The sequence below is a fragment of the Musa acuminata genome, chromosome BXJ3-9, assembly GCF_036884655.1.
Source record: "Musa acuminata AAA Group cultivar baxijiao chromosome BXJ3-9, Cavendish_Baxijiao_AAA, whole genome shotgun sequence".
Lineage (NCBI taxonomy): Eukaryota > Viridiplantae > Streptophyta > Magnoliopsida > Zingiberales > Musaceae > Musa > Musa acuminata.
In genome coordinates this window covers 28,010,140-28,027,500 of record NC_088357.1, presented here as the reverse complement: position 1 = coordinate 28,027,500, position 17,361 = coordinate 28,010,140, and the positions used below count along the sequence as shown (strand labels likewise).

Sequence of the window (17,361 nt, the reverse complement as noted above, 5' to 3'; positions counted from 1 at the left end):
ATTGAGACATGGTCTATGGCGATTGTTGGCTATGTGGTAGGTCTCAAAACATCTTATTTCTCACTATCCTCATTTATCAAAACTCGATGGGGAATATCGTCATTTGATCTTCATATGCTGGAGAACGGATTCTAGCTATACTCTAAAGAAAATTTGCAACGGGTCCTCGAAGGATTCTGGACTATTCGCGGCCATCCAATGATTCTACGACGTTGGTCTCCTGATGTCCGTTTGGAGTTAGATAGCCTACAGTCTATTCCATTATAGGTATCCTTTCAAGGTCTTCCTCTACATCTTTGGAGTCGACGTTTTATTGCAAAGTTATGCAGCACTCTAGGACAGCCACTCTACATCGACAAAGCAATAGCAGCTCAGACGAGATTAGCATTTGCAGGAGCATGTGTACTGGTTTCTTCCGACGAAGATCTTCCTAATGATGTTTTCTATCGTGATCTTGACGGGAACACTCGGAAGGTACATATCTCATATTCTTGGAAGCCACAACGATGTCAGCATTACTTATCTTTTGGTCATGCAAATGGAGCTTGTCAGCAAACTCCAAAACCAATCACAAAGGTCTATCGACCACGTCAAGCGCCTTAGCAACAAAGCGAGTCTTCTCTAATGGTAGTAACACCGATGGTGGCGAAGACTATTGAGCATTCCGACTCGCAAGGACAGCACCACGGACAGAAAGACAAATCCAAAACTTTACCTCTTCCTATAATGTATGAGTCTTCCACAACAGAAGTTTCCCATGGTACTAGTGGACAGGAGAAGCATAAGTCAGGAACTTCATCTCTTCCAATATCTTCGGATCCGTCCACAATAGCTCAACGAACTCAAGCCCAAACAAATCTCGCCAGCAAGGATATTCTTCCTCAACAAACTCAGGCCGCAATAAACATCACCAACAAGGATATTCTGTCTCAACAAACTCATGCCCCAACAAACCTCTCTAGCTAGGCTGCTCCAACAAGTACTAACCAGGATATTGTGCCGCAATAATCTTATCATGCTTCAACAAACCCTGCCAATCAAGACCACATGATTCAAGGTATTTTAAAGTTTAAACATCTGCAAGCTGTAGATGAAGTGGATAAATATATGAATAAAGCCATAAAAGGTAAGGATATTGTGCGGGAGGAAAATACAAAACCAAAGGATAAGAAAAAGGATGGTACAATCCATCTAAAGTCATAGGATGAATACCTTACCACCTTTTTCATTTGTTTATTACTGATGAAGATAACATGCTGGAATGTTCGTGGACTTAATAAGACTGAGAAATGTCGGGAGCTCAACAGAATAATCAAGTCTGCCACATGTGATATTGTTATTCTAGTGGAAACGAAAATTAAACAATCGCGCGTTCAAGCTCAAAAGAATTTAATATGGCCGGACGCAGAACTGTTTACCAATGACTCAAATGAAACTTTTGGTAGAATATGGGTCTTATGACATCCTAACTCTATTAATGCTTGGTTTATTTCTGCTACTGATCAATTCATCCATCTTAAGATAGAGGACAAAAAGAATGACTGTCAATTCAATTTCACTGGTATATATGCTTCAAACAGTATGCAAGAAAGAAATACGCTGTGGTCTTATCTAACTAACATTGCAGATGGCTGTCTTAATGTACCTTGGATTGTTCTTGGTGACTTTAATACTGTTCGGTACACAAATGAAAAAGTGGGGGGTAGATAGCTTTCAGAAAGTCAGCTTCAGAGTTTTAATGATTACATATATACTGCTGCATTGACTGATATGAAATCAGTGGGTAATTGGCTCTCCTGGAGTAATCAAGGTGCTGCTAACAGAAAAATAATGGCTCGACTCGATAGATGTATGATTAATCAAGAATCGTTAATAGTTTACCCTGATTCACTTCTTGAGTATGATGCTCCATTATTTTCTGATCACTCTTTAATGTACATACACGCAGATAAAGCAACACCAAAAGGCAAGAAACCGTTTAGATTCTTCAACATGTGGAGTACTCATCCTCAGTTCCTTGATGTTATCAGATCAGCTTGGAATGTTAATGTGCATGGATCCCCTCCCTTACATCTTATGTCAAAAATTCAAAGCCTACAAAGCAGCACTTAAGGAGTGGAATACAAATACCTTTAGCAATATTACCACCCGAGTTCAATTTTGCAGAAAGGAACTAATAGCAATGCAACATAAGCTGCAACTTCAGCCCCATGATGAGAATCTTATCGAAAAAGAGATAGAAGCTAGAAATAACTTCATGCAAGCCTTAAAGCAAGAGGAAAGTTTTGCAAAACAGAAGTCTCGACAACATTGACTTACTTTAGGGGATTCCAATACTAAGTTTTTTTATGCTTCCATTGCTACTCGAAGAGCCGTTAACCGCATCAGGAAATGTAGAGACAAAGATAACAATCTTATTGAGAATATGAGGTTAAAGCATATGCTGAGCAATTTTTTTATTCCTTACTCAACCAAGCAGGGCAACCTAATAATATTCATGTGGAGCCAACTAGAAAGCTTGATTCGAGTGCCATTTCTATCCTCAATGCCCCAATTACAGATGACGAAATAGTAAGAGTTGTCTTTAAGTCACCAAAGCACAAAAGCCCTGGTCCAGATGGATTTCCTACTGAATTTTACCAAATTATATGGTCTATTATTAGTAATGATGTGATTAAATTTCGCCAACATTTTTTCTCTTCAGGTCATATTCTTAGAGAGATGAATTGCACTTTTATTTCTTTAATTCTCAAGAATGCAGGGGCTGATTCACTAGAGAACTATCGACCCATATCTTTATGCAACTTTATTTACAAGATCATCTCCAAACTATTAGCAGATAGATTGCAAAAGGTAATACACAAGATAATTAGTGCTGCTTTCATCAAAGAGAGAAGTATACATCATAATATTCTGCTTGCTAATGACTTGGTCAAGGATCTGCACTCAAAAGCAAAAGGGACAAAAATCTATTTTAAAGCTGATCTACGAAAAGCTTTTGACTCAGTTAATAGGAACTTTATCTATAAGATGCTCCATGGTATGAACTTCCCTCAGCAATGGGTTAATTGGATTCAATGTTGCTTAGAAACTCCAAAGTTTTCAATACTCTTCAACGGCTCACTTATTGGTTTTTTTGGGAGCAAGAAGGGCATCCAACAAGGCGATCCACTCTCTCCATATCTCTTTACTATTGCAATGGAAGGACTTAGCTATATGTTGGAATATGTGGTCTCTGATGGTAGTATTAAGGTACCCCATGCTGGCCCTATTCATATATCACATATAATCTTTGCAGATGATCTTCTTATCTTTCTTCAGAATGATTTAACTTCAGTAAGAAACCTGGCTACTATTCTGAATGATTTTGGTATAGTTTCTGGCCTTAAGTTAAATCATGCGAAAAGTAAAGTCTACATGAGCCATTGCATTGAGGATAAAAATGTTATTGCACATACCCTAGGGGTTAGTGAGGGAAATCTGTCAGTTACATATCTTGGTCTCCCACTCATATCCACTGGCATTCACAAAACCCACTGTCAGCCTATCCTGCAAAAAATAAAGAATAGAATTTCCTCCTGGAAAAATAGGCTTCTTTCAAAAGCATGACGACTTGAACTCATCCGTTCGGTGTTGTACTCTTACTATATATATTGGTCTAATGCATTTCTTCTGCCTATTGGACTTCTCCAAGATATTGAATGGTTATTAATAAACTTCTTCTGGAATGGCACAAATGATAAGACAATGCATATGGTAAATTGGGACAGCATCTGCAAACCGAAAAATGAAGGGGGGCTGAACATGAGAAATACTAGAGATTGGAATAAAGCATGTTTGGTAAAGCAATTGTGGGACCTTTTGCAAAACAAATGTTCCTTATGGTCACAATAGGTTTCTGCTAGGTATCTTTCAAAGGAATCGATTTGGGAAATTTCAACAAGAACATACCACTCTGCAGTTTGGAAAAGAATTTTAAAGGTAAGAAATTGGCTAATCAAACACATTTCTTATGCAATCTCTACTGGAACTAATACTAATAAGTGGTACGATCCTTGGGTGAATGGGAAAAGTATATTTCAATTATATGGTGACAGAATACGAAAAGACCTTGGGGCTCCTAAAGATTGGAAGGTTTCCGAGTTCATTGCTAATGGTACCTAGTGTCTCCCTACTCCTATTTCTCCTGAAATGTTATCACTTTGGCCTACTATCACAGCTATTCCAATCAGGAACAACCCTTCATATGTACTTATTTGGCTTCATGACAATGGTAAATTTAGTGTCACATCTGTATGAAATCAAATTAGGCAAAGAAATAACAAGTGGCTCCCAAGCAATTGGACATGGGATCAACTGGGATCACAAAGACATTCTTTATGTACATGACAGGCCCTTCTGAATAAACTACCTACAATAGACAATATGAAAAGAAGAGGTATCAATCATGTTAACCGATGCTCCTTTTGCATGCAACAAGAAGAAACTGTTGACCATCTCTATTTTGCTTGTGACTATACTAAATGGATATGGAAGGAGATTCTCCAGCGATTTGAACTCAATAGAATGCCGCAACCAAACTTGTATCAAGAATTAGGTGACCTCATGCAATGTTTTTCAAGAAAAAGGCCTCTTACACAATTGACAAAAGTTATATTCAGATGCGCTATTTGGTGGATGTTGAAGGAAAGATGTAGCAGAATTTTTGAGTGTCAACATATAAACAATGCTCAGCTCTTGACAGAGATTATTAGAGACTCAAGATCATGTATGGAGAATGATCTCAAAACGGAGCACCTTATACAGAGAGAAAAATATATTTTTATCAAATTCAATTTTGCTATTAGCTAAAGATCTTGGGCATGATGTCAAAAGCTATACCCATAGGAAATCTTGACATATCTGGACTTTAAATTTTATTTGTTGGCCACAGTTAAAAGTTATAGTCTACAGCATGTGTAGTCATAACTACCGCATGAGTACTCTACGAGTTACCTAGCTTCGTCTATAACTTGTATAGACAAAGCTATTTGTAGAAACTTTATACAAAATCAATTATATATATATATATATATATATATATATATATATATAGACAAAGCTATTTGTAAAAACTTTACACAAAATCAATTTACTTTTACTTATCAAATATATATATATATATATATATATATATATATATATATATATATATATATATATATATATATATATATATATATATATATACTAGCCGTTCTTAGCTGCATGAGTGAACATATCTGTCCGCCTGCAAGCTATCCTTTTAGATCAAAATAAGAAATTGAATACTAATATTTATGTGTTTTCTAACTCAGAATAATTATGTGTTCACCTTAAATTGATCAAACTTAAAAATTATAAATTTAACGATTTAAAATTCGAAATTTTAAAATACTTATTTTAATAACTTAAAAATAGAAAAATAAGTATTTAGACATTTCTAAGTCATTTTTATAGTCTAGTTATTATGCTATTATTGAATTTGACTCAGGTCTCGAATAGCAGCTTAGTTAAACCATAGGTATTTGAGATCCTAGGATTTCTTAGAAATTCCTCGTGGACATCCAGGTTCCAACAAGACACTTTAAGAAAGCTATGAAGGAGATGGATCAAATAGTATAAAACTTCAAAAATATTATGGCCTTTCGTAACGATGTGACTCAGGATGAAACCCTTTAGGATGTTTGGCTTAAACGGATGGATTTGGCAGGATTTGACCTTACATCCTGCAATTCTGAGATAGGTTTTTAGGAGTAGAAATTTCTTGGTGGTTCAAAAACCAAGATTTCACAGGAAAGCCCTTGCAAGTTCTCTACCATACGAGGTTTAAAGGCTGCAACACAACAAATAGGAAAGAGCAGCCTAAAAATAATAAACAATTCCAATATAAATAATGATGGCATATTTGTTGAGAAAAATTAAAAATAGGGTAAACCAATTCTCAACACAACCTCCAACATGAGACAATAAACTAAAACATGCAAGAGATTTGGTCCGGTACGCCTTGGCACGCTGCCCACGGAGCAGGAGATCAAGAACAAGTGCTTGCCACTTTGCAATACACATTCTCATCGGATTACACATAAAAGAAGTACACGAATTTTGTTGGACAGTGATCATCAGATTCGAAATATTAACCACTAAAATGAACGAGGCTAAAGCCAGCTGATACAACCACGAAGCACATGTCTGGATAAGCAAGTCAATTACCTAGCTGTAACACTTGTGAAGTATTCTCCAGTATCTCAAACATGAGGGATTCAAATGTATGGCTCGTAGTATCCACCTCTCTGGGCTTTGAGTCGACCCTACGCCAGAATCTTGGTTGGAGACTGTACTGGATTGCCTTGCAAGCAAGTGCATTTGGAAATACAACTCAGCTGGCCTCCTTTCTGTGACAACAAAAATGAAGTCAACAAAAGACAAGCAAACGACTGGAACAATTTCTGCATCTAGAGTTTTGTTCAGAACCTGCTGGCCAGGCAAACCATTCAAGGCTAAGGTTCTTCTCCCACTTGGCTTTTGCTCCAAGGCTTGCTTCTGCTTGAGCCAACAACAGTGAAACAATGGGCAAGAACATAGGCGAACACTTCTGAGCTTTTGTCAGGCTGCTAATTGCACGAGACAGAAACTGAAGACCTGCCTGCTGCCTAACAAGTTCCATACAGATGGCACCTGTCACATCATATAGTTCAACCAAGATATGAACCAAATGTTTTCTAACAAAAAACAAAATGGTGTGTATCAATCGGAAACTACATGGTACTATATTTTATGGTATCATATATCAAAATTGCCCAGCTCCACTAGGACAACTAGAACAAGTAATGATTGAGGATAAAAGTAACATTTCAAAGCTTACACATGAACACCAACTCCTCAACAACTAGAAGTACCGCAGCAACAGGGTCTGCTACCTCAACAGCAGTCAGGCCTCTCCCAACCACTGAAGCTGCCACCTCAACAGACAGTTGCAACACCTAACTACCTAAATGGGCAGTTATGCCACCACAGCAGACAAGAACACCACCTCGGCATGCAGATACACTATTTCAGCAAGCAGCTGCGCCACTTCATTGCCACCAAGGCAATAGTTAGGCCACCTCATCCACCTTCTCGAAAGGCGGTTATAACCCCTTGGCAACTGCCCTAACCACTGACAACTACAGACCCCTGGTATAAATAGCCCCTCATTCTGTTCTCTTTCTTCCGCATTCTACATTCTTCTACTCTAAATGGTTCTCTAACTTGAGTGTCAGAGGGATCAAGTCAGGCTTCCCCAACCCGATCTTCTTGCATGACATTCAGGAGTAACAGAAACCACATCAGCATTCAGATCGACATCCATATCCTTCTTGGTAGGTCCTCAGCTACAACCTCCTAACTTCCCGGGTTGATTGATCCACTCTCACCTTGGAACCGAACCTAGTTGCGTCGCTCCATCATCGCCACACGTCGAGTGATCAAACATTGAGGTGAACATTTTGGGTGCTAAAAGAGGGCCTGAGATATGATGCAGAGCTATAATCTTCCCAAGAAGGTTCAGGAGTGTCTTGGGGCCAACCACTTCCCCACCTTCACAAGTTTGAGATCAGCTCAACCTGCATTCTCTTTTGTTGCCGCTTCAAGACCTAACAAATGCCACTCCATATTGTCGACTTTTTGGCTATTTAATTTTTTACTCACAATTGAGCGAGCCCCCACCTATGACAATGTCAACAGAAGCTTTCCTGAGGTCATTTTAGCAGATCCAAACCTTTTTGGAGATGATGCAGTCCATCATTCCCTTCATTCCACAACTGATGCAACTCACCTTCACCTAAAACCAGACCTCTTTGCAACCTAACACGATTCTGAGTGCTCTGAAACCCCACAGCTCTAGGTGCCTTACAGCTAGCAAGTAAAGATGGGACACCGTAGCAGATCGATGCTGCAACTTGTTCATGTGGTCACATCGCCATCTCCTATGGGGGACGCCAAGGGATCGGGCAGACTCAAGTCCGAAGCTTCCATGTATGACACTAATGCCACTCTACATGCCTAACTGCAAGAGATGGATTGAGGCTAGAGAGCATGCGCCGAGAGTATCAATTTGCCAAAGAGGGAGATAAGATGCAACCATACGGATGGTCTCCCTTCATCCTAAGAATTCAAGAGGAGCAAATCCCTCAAGGATTCAAATTACCCACCTTGGAGACATTTGATGGTAGTGTCAACCCCAAGGAGCACTTGGCATCATTTAGAGCACAAGTGACTCTATGCCACACTAGATGCCTTGATGTGTCGATTGTTCTCGACAATGCTTCGGGGAACCACTCAAGAATGGTTTTATCACCCTATCTCCTATTTCCCTATCCACATTCGACAGGCTTGTGAAGTAGTTCGGGGCGCACATTGCCAATGACTAATGATTGATGCGTACTGTGACATCGCTCCTAACAATCTAACAAGGAGAGTAGTTGGCCAATTACGTCTCTAGATATGAAACCGAGGCACATCAGGTGACCATGTGCACCCATTGATCGTTTAGAACTTCATGCAAGGTCTCAACCTTCTCAGTTTATATGGTCGAACGTCAAGGTGAAAATCTCTTACAGCAAGCAAATCAACAAAAGTTTATGTGGTTCAATGAACCACCTTTATGTGGTGAAAATCTCAGTTTATGTGGTTCAACGAACCACCTTTCCCAATCTCTTACAGCAAGCAAATCAACACATAGCTATACAGCTTCTTGCCTCAAGTAGTAAAAAGGACTTAAGGTGAAAACAAGTGAGGGATGAAGAACTATCACGACCTCAATAACCGCCAACCCGAAAGTCTGAGCCTGCTAGGGAAGGACCCTCTTAAGTGAGGCAGACTTCACTCCCTTAAACGCCTTGAAAACAAAAGTTTTCCTTAAAGAAAAGGGAGTGCTGAACGACCCTCGTCCAACATGATCATCCTAAGTAAGGTGAGGCAAAAGTAAGTAATGCAGATTTCACATAGACCATGGGCATGACATTGAGGACTAACATGACCTGAAGGAGCAGATCGAGGAATTAATAGGATGGGGGCACCTCGAGAAAAGCAACCTTATATTCACATATTACTTGTTACATGCCAAAGGGCTTATCACCTAAATTTTTTCTTTATGACAATGCATTTTCATTCTAAGCGCAAACGTTACACCTTGTCGAGCCACTCGCAGCTTCATTCCCTACATCTCCAGTTTCCTTCTCCTAATGGGATGAAGCCTCGAGTGAAGCTTTAGGATTGTCATTGAAGTCTTTCATCTTGATCTTCACTTCTCTATCTTGACCAATGTGGAAGCAAAGAGAAGTGAGACTCAAGGGGGAGCAATTGGCAAGTGACTCGTGTCATATTCGTCATCATCCGATTGTCAAATTGCTTGAAAAGCATGATGTTGGGTCTACCCTTCTCTCGGGCAAAATAATTTCAAGCGCCTGATGGACCCCTCGTGGCAAAAACATCCCAAGCATTCGATGTGCCCCTCGTGGACATAAGCATCTCAAGTGCCCGATGCACCCTTCGTGGGCATAAGTATCACTAGCGCTAAATGCACCCTCATGGGCAAAAGCATCTCAAGCACCCAATGTACCCTTTATAGTTAAAAACATCCCACGCGCTCGATGCGCCCCTCATGAGTAGAAGCATTTCAAGCACCTAATGCACCCCTCGTGGCTAGAAACATCCCAAACTATCACGAACGATCGTCGCGCACTCGCAATAACTTCGTTCAATGAACTGTTCGTCGCTTTTGCATGCTTGAACAGAGACATGGTAGCCTGTTTTGCCTTGGTTTTATGTGTTTTTGCTTGTAAAAATACATGTTCGAACAGGTTGCAGCGCACAGTGCGACCGCTCACCATGCTGGGCCAAAAAGCCCCAAAATGGATCCGTTTTTGCATGCCGCAGGCTGTTTTCTGCAGTATTCTACAGCGCGCGAAATGTCAACCATCTCAGCACCCTGGAACCCCCTGGGTGGCATAGGGCTGGATGGGGCTTCGGTATATAGTCGAGCGTTAAACAATCTTCACAAGTTTGCACGTTTTCTTGATGGGAACTTGCCTTCGCGCATAGCACGCGATGAGCAGTTGTTTGTGAACTTGCAACTGTTCATTCTACCTTCTAAAGTCCTTGTTTTCCTCCTTGCCCTCTTTTCTCCTATGCAAACAAGATGCTTACTGAATTGCTTGTAAAGCTTCCCTCTTCACGAGACGCCAGGACTTGTCCGTCGCTCGTTTTCAATCTAATCAACTTTCTGTTTTACAAGTCCTTCGGGACATGTACGAGGTTGCAACTAGGCTGAACCTTTGCGGACACATATGTCGCAAGGGTGCCTCAAGACTTAGGCAATCCCAACTAAATCCAAGAAGTTGGCGCAAGGGTGCATCGTGACTTAGGCAACTCAAGCTAAGTTCGCGTCTTTGTCGCAAAGGTGCCTCACGTCTTAGGTAATTCTAGCTAAGGCCGTGACATTGTGGTATCAGAGCGGGCAAGCAATTCGAGCAAGCAGTGAAGGAACTTCGCAATTTCACTATGGCAAAGCATCGTGGCGAATCTAGCAAGGCGGGGCAAGTCGAACCTTTGCCCCAAGCAGTCGCAGGTGGGTTACAAGTGCAAACTTGCTCTCATGTCGTTGGAAACGCTTTGGAGGATCGTGGCAGCGAGCATGATGAGCGAGAAATTGGCTACTCTTCACGAGCGGAGGCGTAATCTATTGCGTCAACCGTGAAGAAGAGCCATAAGGAGAGACTCAAGCTGCGGAAACCCACTTGGATGTTCTTGAAGCGAGCTTGGAGGAACTCTACCAAAGCCAGAGAAGGCTTCTTGGGGTTGAGAGCTCGCAAGAAGAAGTTGAATCCCAAATCGACAAGGTCGAGGCTCTAGTCGATCGACTATCGAACGACACCAAAGACTCTGTGCAAGATCTGCAGGAAGTCGTGGCAGAACTCACTTCCAAGGTGACCATGCTCACCAGGGCATTGAATGCGGGAGGAAGCAATACCCGCGTTGCGCCACCACAAAACTTGAGGGCGCCCGAGCTGCATTGTTATGGAGGTACCCGAGATGCTAAAGAGCTCGAGAATTTCCTATTCGACATGGAACAATATTTTCGAGCTACGAGGCCTGATTAAGAAACCAAAGTTTCGATAGCAACCATGTATTTGAATGGGGATGCAAAACTTTGGTGGCGAACCCGTCGGGAGGAAATCCAACAAGGTCGACGTCGGGTGGACACATGGGAGGACTTAAAGCGAGAGTTGAGAACTCAGTTTCTACCCGAGAACACAGAGTTCGTCGCAAGGAGGAAGTTGAGACAACTCCGCCAAAGTACTTCCATCCGAGACTACGTGAAGCAATTTTCTGCGCTAATGCTAGACATACAGGACATGTCCAAGAAGGATAAGTTATTCCGTTTCCTCGATGGTTTGAAGCCATGGGCTCAACAAGAACTGCATCGAAGGAATGTCACCGATGTGATCGGGGCAATTGCGACAGTAGAAAGGCTCACCGACTTTGTTTCCTCTGAGGACCCGGGGAAAAGGAGACCATCTTTAGGAAATCGCCCTCCAAAATATTCTCGAGGGAAGGAGCCCAAAGGCGAACAAAGGAAGAAGAGTTCCCACAAAGGGCCAAGCTCAAAAGGCAAGGCCCCAAAAACTGGCGGGTGCTTCTTGTGCGGAGGGCCGCACATGGTGAGGGAGTGCCCACAGAAACAGGCACTTAATGCTTTAACAGCTTCCATCCATCCCCCCTAAATCAGACAAGGGCAAAGTCATCACCCTTAGTTCAAGTAGTTCAAAATCTTGCAGCGACGATAAAGAGTCGCAGGGTCCCCGAGTGGGAGCAATGCGTTTGTTAAATGCATTGTAGGGTCAAATGGGGGAAAACATAAAGACAAAGCCATTGAAAGCAGGGAATAACGAGCTCATGTACATGGACATTAAGCTCAATGGCCAAACAACCCGTGCAATGGTGGACACGGGAGCTACCCACAACTTTATTGTTGATCGAGAAGCAAAGCGACTTGGGCTGATCTTGGATAAGAACCCAAGTCGAATGAAGGCGATGAACTCGGAGGCCAAGCGAATCTCTGGGTTGGCAAAGGGAGTTCCCATCAAGATCGGAACATGGAGTGGGAGCACAAACATGATGGCGGTGCCACTGGACGACTTCCAAGTGATTCTTGGAATGGAGTTTATGTACGCAGCCAAGTTGATGCCAATGTCGTTCCTAAACTCCCTATGTATGATGGGAGGTGACGACCCCTGTATGGTTCCCGTCTCTCGGAGAGGAACAAAGGACCCCCAACAAATATCAGCATTACAACTGAAGAAAGGGGTACGAAAAGGTGAATTAACATTCGTGGCTACTATGAAGCTAGAGCTACTCGACGAGAAGGTCATTCATGAAACTACTGTGGTGGCAAACATTCTGAAGGAGTTCACAAACGTTATGCCACCCGAGTTGCCAAAGACTGCCACCACACAGAGGCATGGATCATCATATCGAACTGGAGCCAGGAGTGAAGCCTCCAGCGAGACCACCCTACCGTATGCCTCCTCCAAAGTTGGTAGAGCTCAAAAAGCAGTTAGGTGAACTGCTAAGCGGTGGTCTCATCCACAGTTCTAAAGCACCATTCGGAGCTCCAGTTCTCTTCCAAAAGAAACAAGATGGGAGCCTCCGACTATGCATTGATTATCGAGCCCTCAACAAAGTGACGGTGAAGAACAAGTATCCCATTGTTGGGAAATCATGGGGGGCGACATCATATGCGCAGCGGAAGAACAAGAAAACAAAAATCCCCGATTCCCAAAAAGATGTTCGTCGTCATGCGAAGATTGGTGCGCAAAATCCGCAAAACACAAAACTGCGTATAGAGATTGTGTTACCTAGGGAGATCGTATATCCCTATTTCCTTGCAGATCCTCAGGAGAGGGTGAAGGAGGTCAAGCGTCCTCCTCTCTAGCGGTGATCCACACAGCAGGGTTGCGACGACGCTCCTCAAAACTCCAGGCCTACTCTGAGGTAGAGAGGGAGAGGAGAATAGGAAGGGCAAGCAAAGACTCTAGCCTATGAGGCTGTGAATCCCTCCTATTTATAGTGATCCCGTGTCAAACCCTAATGGGTCCTTCCCTAGTGGGTATTGGATCTGCATCCAATAAGACATGGGCTCCGTCGGATATCTCATATCCGAACCTCTACTCATCGCAATGCCTACCATATGTGTGTGACCCTCTAGGCCCAATATCGAGCTGGCCGTGAGTCATACTTGTCAGAACTCCTTCTAACTCAGTGAATTATTATCTCTGTAATAATTCACTCGACTCATCGACTACGGACGTACTAGGCCACTACGCCGTAGTCCCCAGACGATACAGGGGAATCCAATCCATTGGACCTGTCTGTCCTCAGTTACCATGTACCTATAGTCCCTCATCCATCTAATATCCCAGAGACCGTATATCGAGCATGGTGCTGTCAGACCCATACGGTTTCTACTTGAGTCTCGCTCTAATCGGATTCTCCCGGAGAACTCTATCTCTCTCAACCCGAATGACCCTGGCCAGGGATTTGTCTGAGCAAGAACACATGGGATATTCCTCTCATGATACCGAGAGTGGATGATCCTCTATCGAGACACTCAATAGCCCTCGTAAGGTCGACTACCACTCCCAATGACCAGCTGTACTAGATCTGGGAACAGCCAAACCTATAAGTCTGGTATCAAAGAGTGGAGCACTCATACAGGACATCCTTGGTGTCTCAAGTCTAAGGACCAGATACACCACTAGGACTACGGAATCACTGTCTGACAATAAGGCATCATCAACCATCCAGCATTCCGTAAGCGGATCAATCAGTGAACTCATTCTCCAATGAGCACCTGTACTGTATCCCTAGTGTCCCTACACGAGCAGCTATGAGACCAGCTGCATCCATCATATGGACGGGTATACAGCACACCAGTCTATCCGGTTATCACGATGTCCCTCTCGAGTAACCTATGACCGGGATTATTTAGGATATGTGTTTAAAGGTGAATCGATCTCATTATCGTGATCTCATCACGATCCGATTCCCATTGCACAAATCCAAGGACATCACAATACATATGCATTTATGCAATAGTTATAAAGTGATATACGCCAAAAATATAATAAGCAAAAAGATTCTGTATCAAGTCATACGTGCCATCACTCACGTGATTGGCTTGCTGGGCACTTATGACTAGCAATCTCCCACTTGACCTAAAGCCAATCACCTATGTGTCTGATCCCCATCAGACCCCTGTGACGCTCAAAGACAATCTGAGACAATGGCTTTGTTAGTGGATCTGCAATGTTATCTTCGGATGGAACTCTTTCCACTGCTACATCTCCTCGGGTCACGATCTCTCTGATAAGGTGGAACCTCCTCAGAACATGCTTAGATTTCTGATGAGACCTAGGTTCCTTCGCTTGAGCAATTGCCCCGTTGTTGTCGCAATATAGGGAAATCGGCTCCTCACTATCCGGCACGACTCCCAAATCTGTGATGAACTTCTTCAACCAGACTCCCTCCTTTGCTGCATCTGATGCAGCAATGTACTCCGCCTCTGTGGTCGAGTCAGCAGTGGTATCTTGCTTGGAACTCTTCCAGCACACTGCTCCTCCATTCAAGGTGTACACATACCCTGAATTCGACTTGCTATCATCGACATCAGACTGAAAACTTGAGTCAGTGTAGCCTTCAACCTTAAGGCTATTACCTCCATATATTAGTAAAAGATCCTTAGTCCTTCTCAAGTACTTAAGGATACACTTTACTGCTTTCCAGTGCTCCAAGCCTGGATCCGCCTGATACCTGCTCGTGACACTCAGAGCATGCGCTATATCAGGCCTAGTACATAGCATGGCATACATGATAGACCCTATTGCTGAGGCATAAGGTATCATATCCATGTTCGCCCTTTCTTCTGGAGTCTTTGGGGACATACTCGTAGAAAGCGATATCCCATGTCTCATCGGTATGAGACCTCTTTTGGAATTTTCCATACCAAACCTTTTGACAATAGTTTCTATGTACCTGGACTGGGACAAGCCAAGCATCCTTTTGGATCTATCTCTATAGATTCTAATCCCCAAGATATAAGATGCTTCTCCTAAGTCCTTCATAGAGAAGTGTCTAGATAACCAAGCCTTTATTGTGGATAGCATTCCTATGTCATTCCCAATGATGAGGATGTCATCCACATATAACACCAAAAAGCTAATAGCGCTCTCACTTACCTTTCTGTATACACAAGGCTCATCTTCGTTCTTAACGAAGTCATAAGATCTGATTGACTCATCAAATCTTATGTTCCAACTTCGGGAAGCTTGCTTTAGTCCATAAATGGATCTAAGCAACCTACACACCTTATCTGGGCAGTTCTTGGACACGAATCCCTCAGGTTGCATCATATACACCTCCTCCTCGAGGTTCCCATTGAGGAATGCGGTTTTCACATCCATCTGCCAGATCTCATAATCATAGTGTGCTGCAATAGCCAATAGAATTCTGATGGATTTTAGCATTGCTACGGGTGAGAAAGTTTCGTCGTAGTCAACACCTTGCCTTTGACGATACCCCTTAGCCACTAGCCTTGCTTTATAGGTCTCTACCTTTCCATCTACTCCGATCTTTTTCTTAAAGATCCACTTGCAACCGATGGGTACAATACCTTCGGGTGCATCAACTAGGTTCCAAACCTTATTGGAGTACATAGAATCCATCTCAGAATTCATGGCTTCTTTCCACTTCCCGGAGTCTATACTCATAATAGCCTCCTCGTAGGTCTGAGGATCAATATCCTCTACATCCTCTGCTCTAATATGTCCCACATATCTCTCAGGAGGATGGGATACTCTATCAGACCTGCGTAAAGTTGAAACTTGTGTATTAGATACCTGAACAGACTCGGGCTGTAGAGTGGTGCTTGAGCTTGGTTCTCCAACCTCGCTCAATTCTATCATTCTCCCACTGTCTCCGTCAAGAATGTGTTCCTTCTCAAGGAACACTGCTCTCTTAGCTACAAAGACCTTTTGGTCCTCGAGATGATAGAAGTAATACCCACAAGTTTCCTTGGGGTATCCCACAAATTTACATCGCCCTGTCCTTGATTCTAACTTATCGGGGTTGTGTCTTTTAACATGGGCAGAGCAGCCCCATATCTTAACTACTTTAAGATCAGGCTTCTTCCCTTTCCATATCTCATATGGTGTAGACACCACCGACTTAGTTGGAACTCTGTTCAGAAGGTAAGCTGCGGTTTCTAGGGCATATCCCCAGAATGAGATGGGTAGGTCAGCGAAACTCATCATGGACCGTACCATATCTAATAATGTACGATTTCTCCTTTCAGAGACACCATTGAGCTGAGGTGTATAAGGAGGTGTCCATTGGGATAATATCCCATGGTCCTTGAGGAAGTGAGTAAACTCTGTACTTAAGTACTCACCTCCTCGATCTGATCGAAGAGTTTTGATACTCTTTCCAGTTTGGTTCTCCACCTTATTCCTATACTCTCTGAATTTCTCAAAAGCCTCGGACTTGTACTTCATTAAGTACACATATCCATACCTTGAGAAATCATCAGTAAATGTAATGAAGTATGAGTAACCTCCAATGGCATGAGTTGACATGGGTCCACATACATCACTATGTATGAGTTCCAACAACTCAGTGGCTCTCTCTCCAGTTCCACTAAATGGAGAGTTGGTCAATTTTCCACGAATGCAAGGTTCACAAGTTGCATATGACACGTAGTCGAATGGATCTAGATATCCATCATTTAGCAACTTTTGAATCCTTCTTTCATGGATGTGACCTAGCCTACAATGCCACAGGTATGCACTGTTCAACTCATCTCGTTTCCTTTTAAGACATATTTATATTCATGATATGTGGAGTGGTGTCTAACATAAATAAACCATTATGCAATGTTCCTTTCGTGATGATCTTATCATCTAATAATATCGAACAACCATTGTTCTCAAAAACAAATTTATATCCACTAACTGTTAAACATGAAATGGAGATAATGTTTTTGATAATAGAAGGAACAAAATAACATGCATCTAATGCAATAAAAGCTCCACTAGACAGATGTAGGGCGACCTCGCCAACAGCTAAAACAGCAACTTTTGCTCCATTACCCATCTTGAGGTCCATCTCGCCTCTCTCTAGTCTCCTAGGCCTTGCCAGAACCTGCAACGAATTACATATATGATAAGCACTACCGGTATCTAATACCCATGTGTTATCATAAGAGTCTGACAAATGGAGACCGATCATGAATGTACCTGAAGCTTC

At 42.5% G+C, this 17,361-nt stretch overlaps 1 protein-coding gene across 6 annotated transcripts in view; it reads right to left on the bottom strand.

Moving 5' to 3' along the window:
• Nucleotides 1-5,884: 5,884 nt before the first annotated feature.
• Nucleotides 5,885-17,361, bottom strand: part of LOC103973238 (tetratricopeptide repeat protein SKI3) — a 64,242-nt gene continuing 52,765 nt past the window's right edge. For all 6 annotated transcript variants that reach the window (XM_009387743.3, XM_065168412.1, XM_065168413.1 and 3 more), the window contains 2 exons: nt 6,493-6,696; nt 5,885-6,413 (listed from right to left, as the gene is read on the bottom strand). In XM_009387743.3, the coding sequence (XP_009386018.2) occupies nt 6,232-6,413; nt 6,493-6,696 (386 nt within the window). In that variant the 3' untranslated portion in view covers nt 5,885-6,231. The remainder of the gene's footprint in view (nt 6,414-6,492; nt 6,697-17,361) is intronic.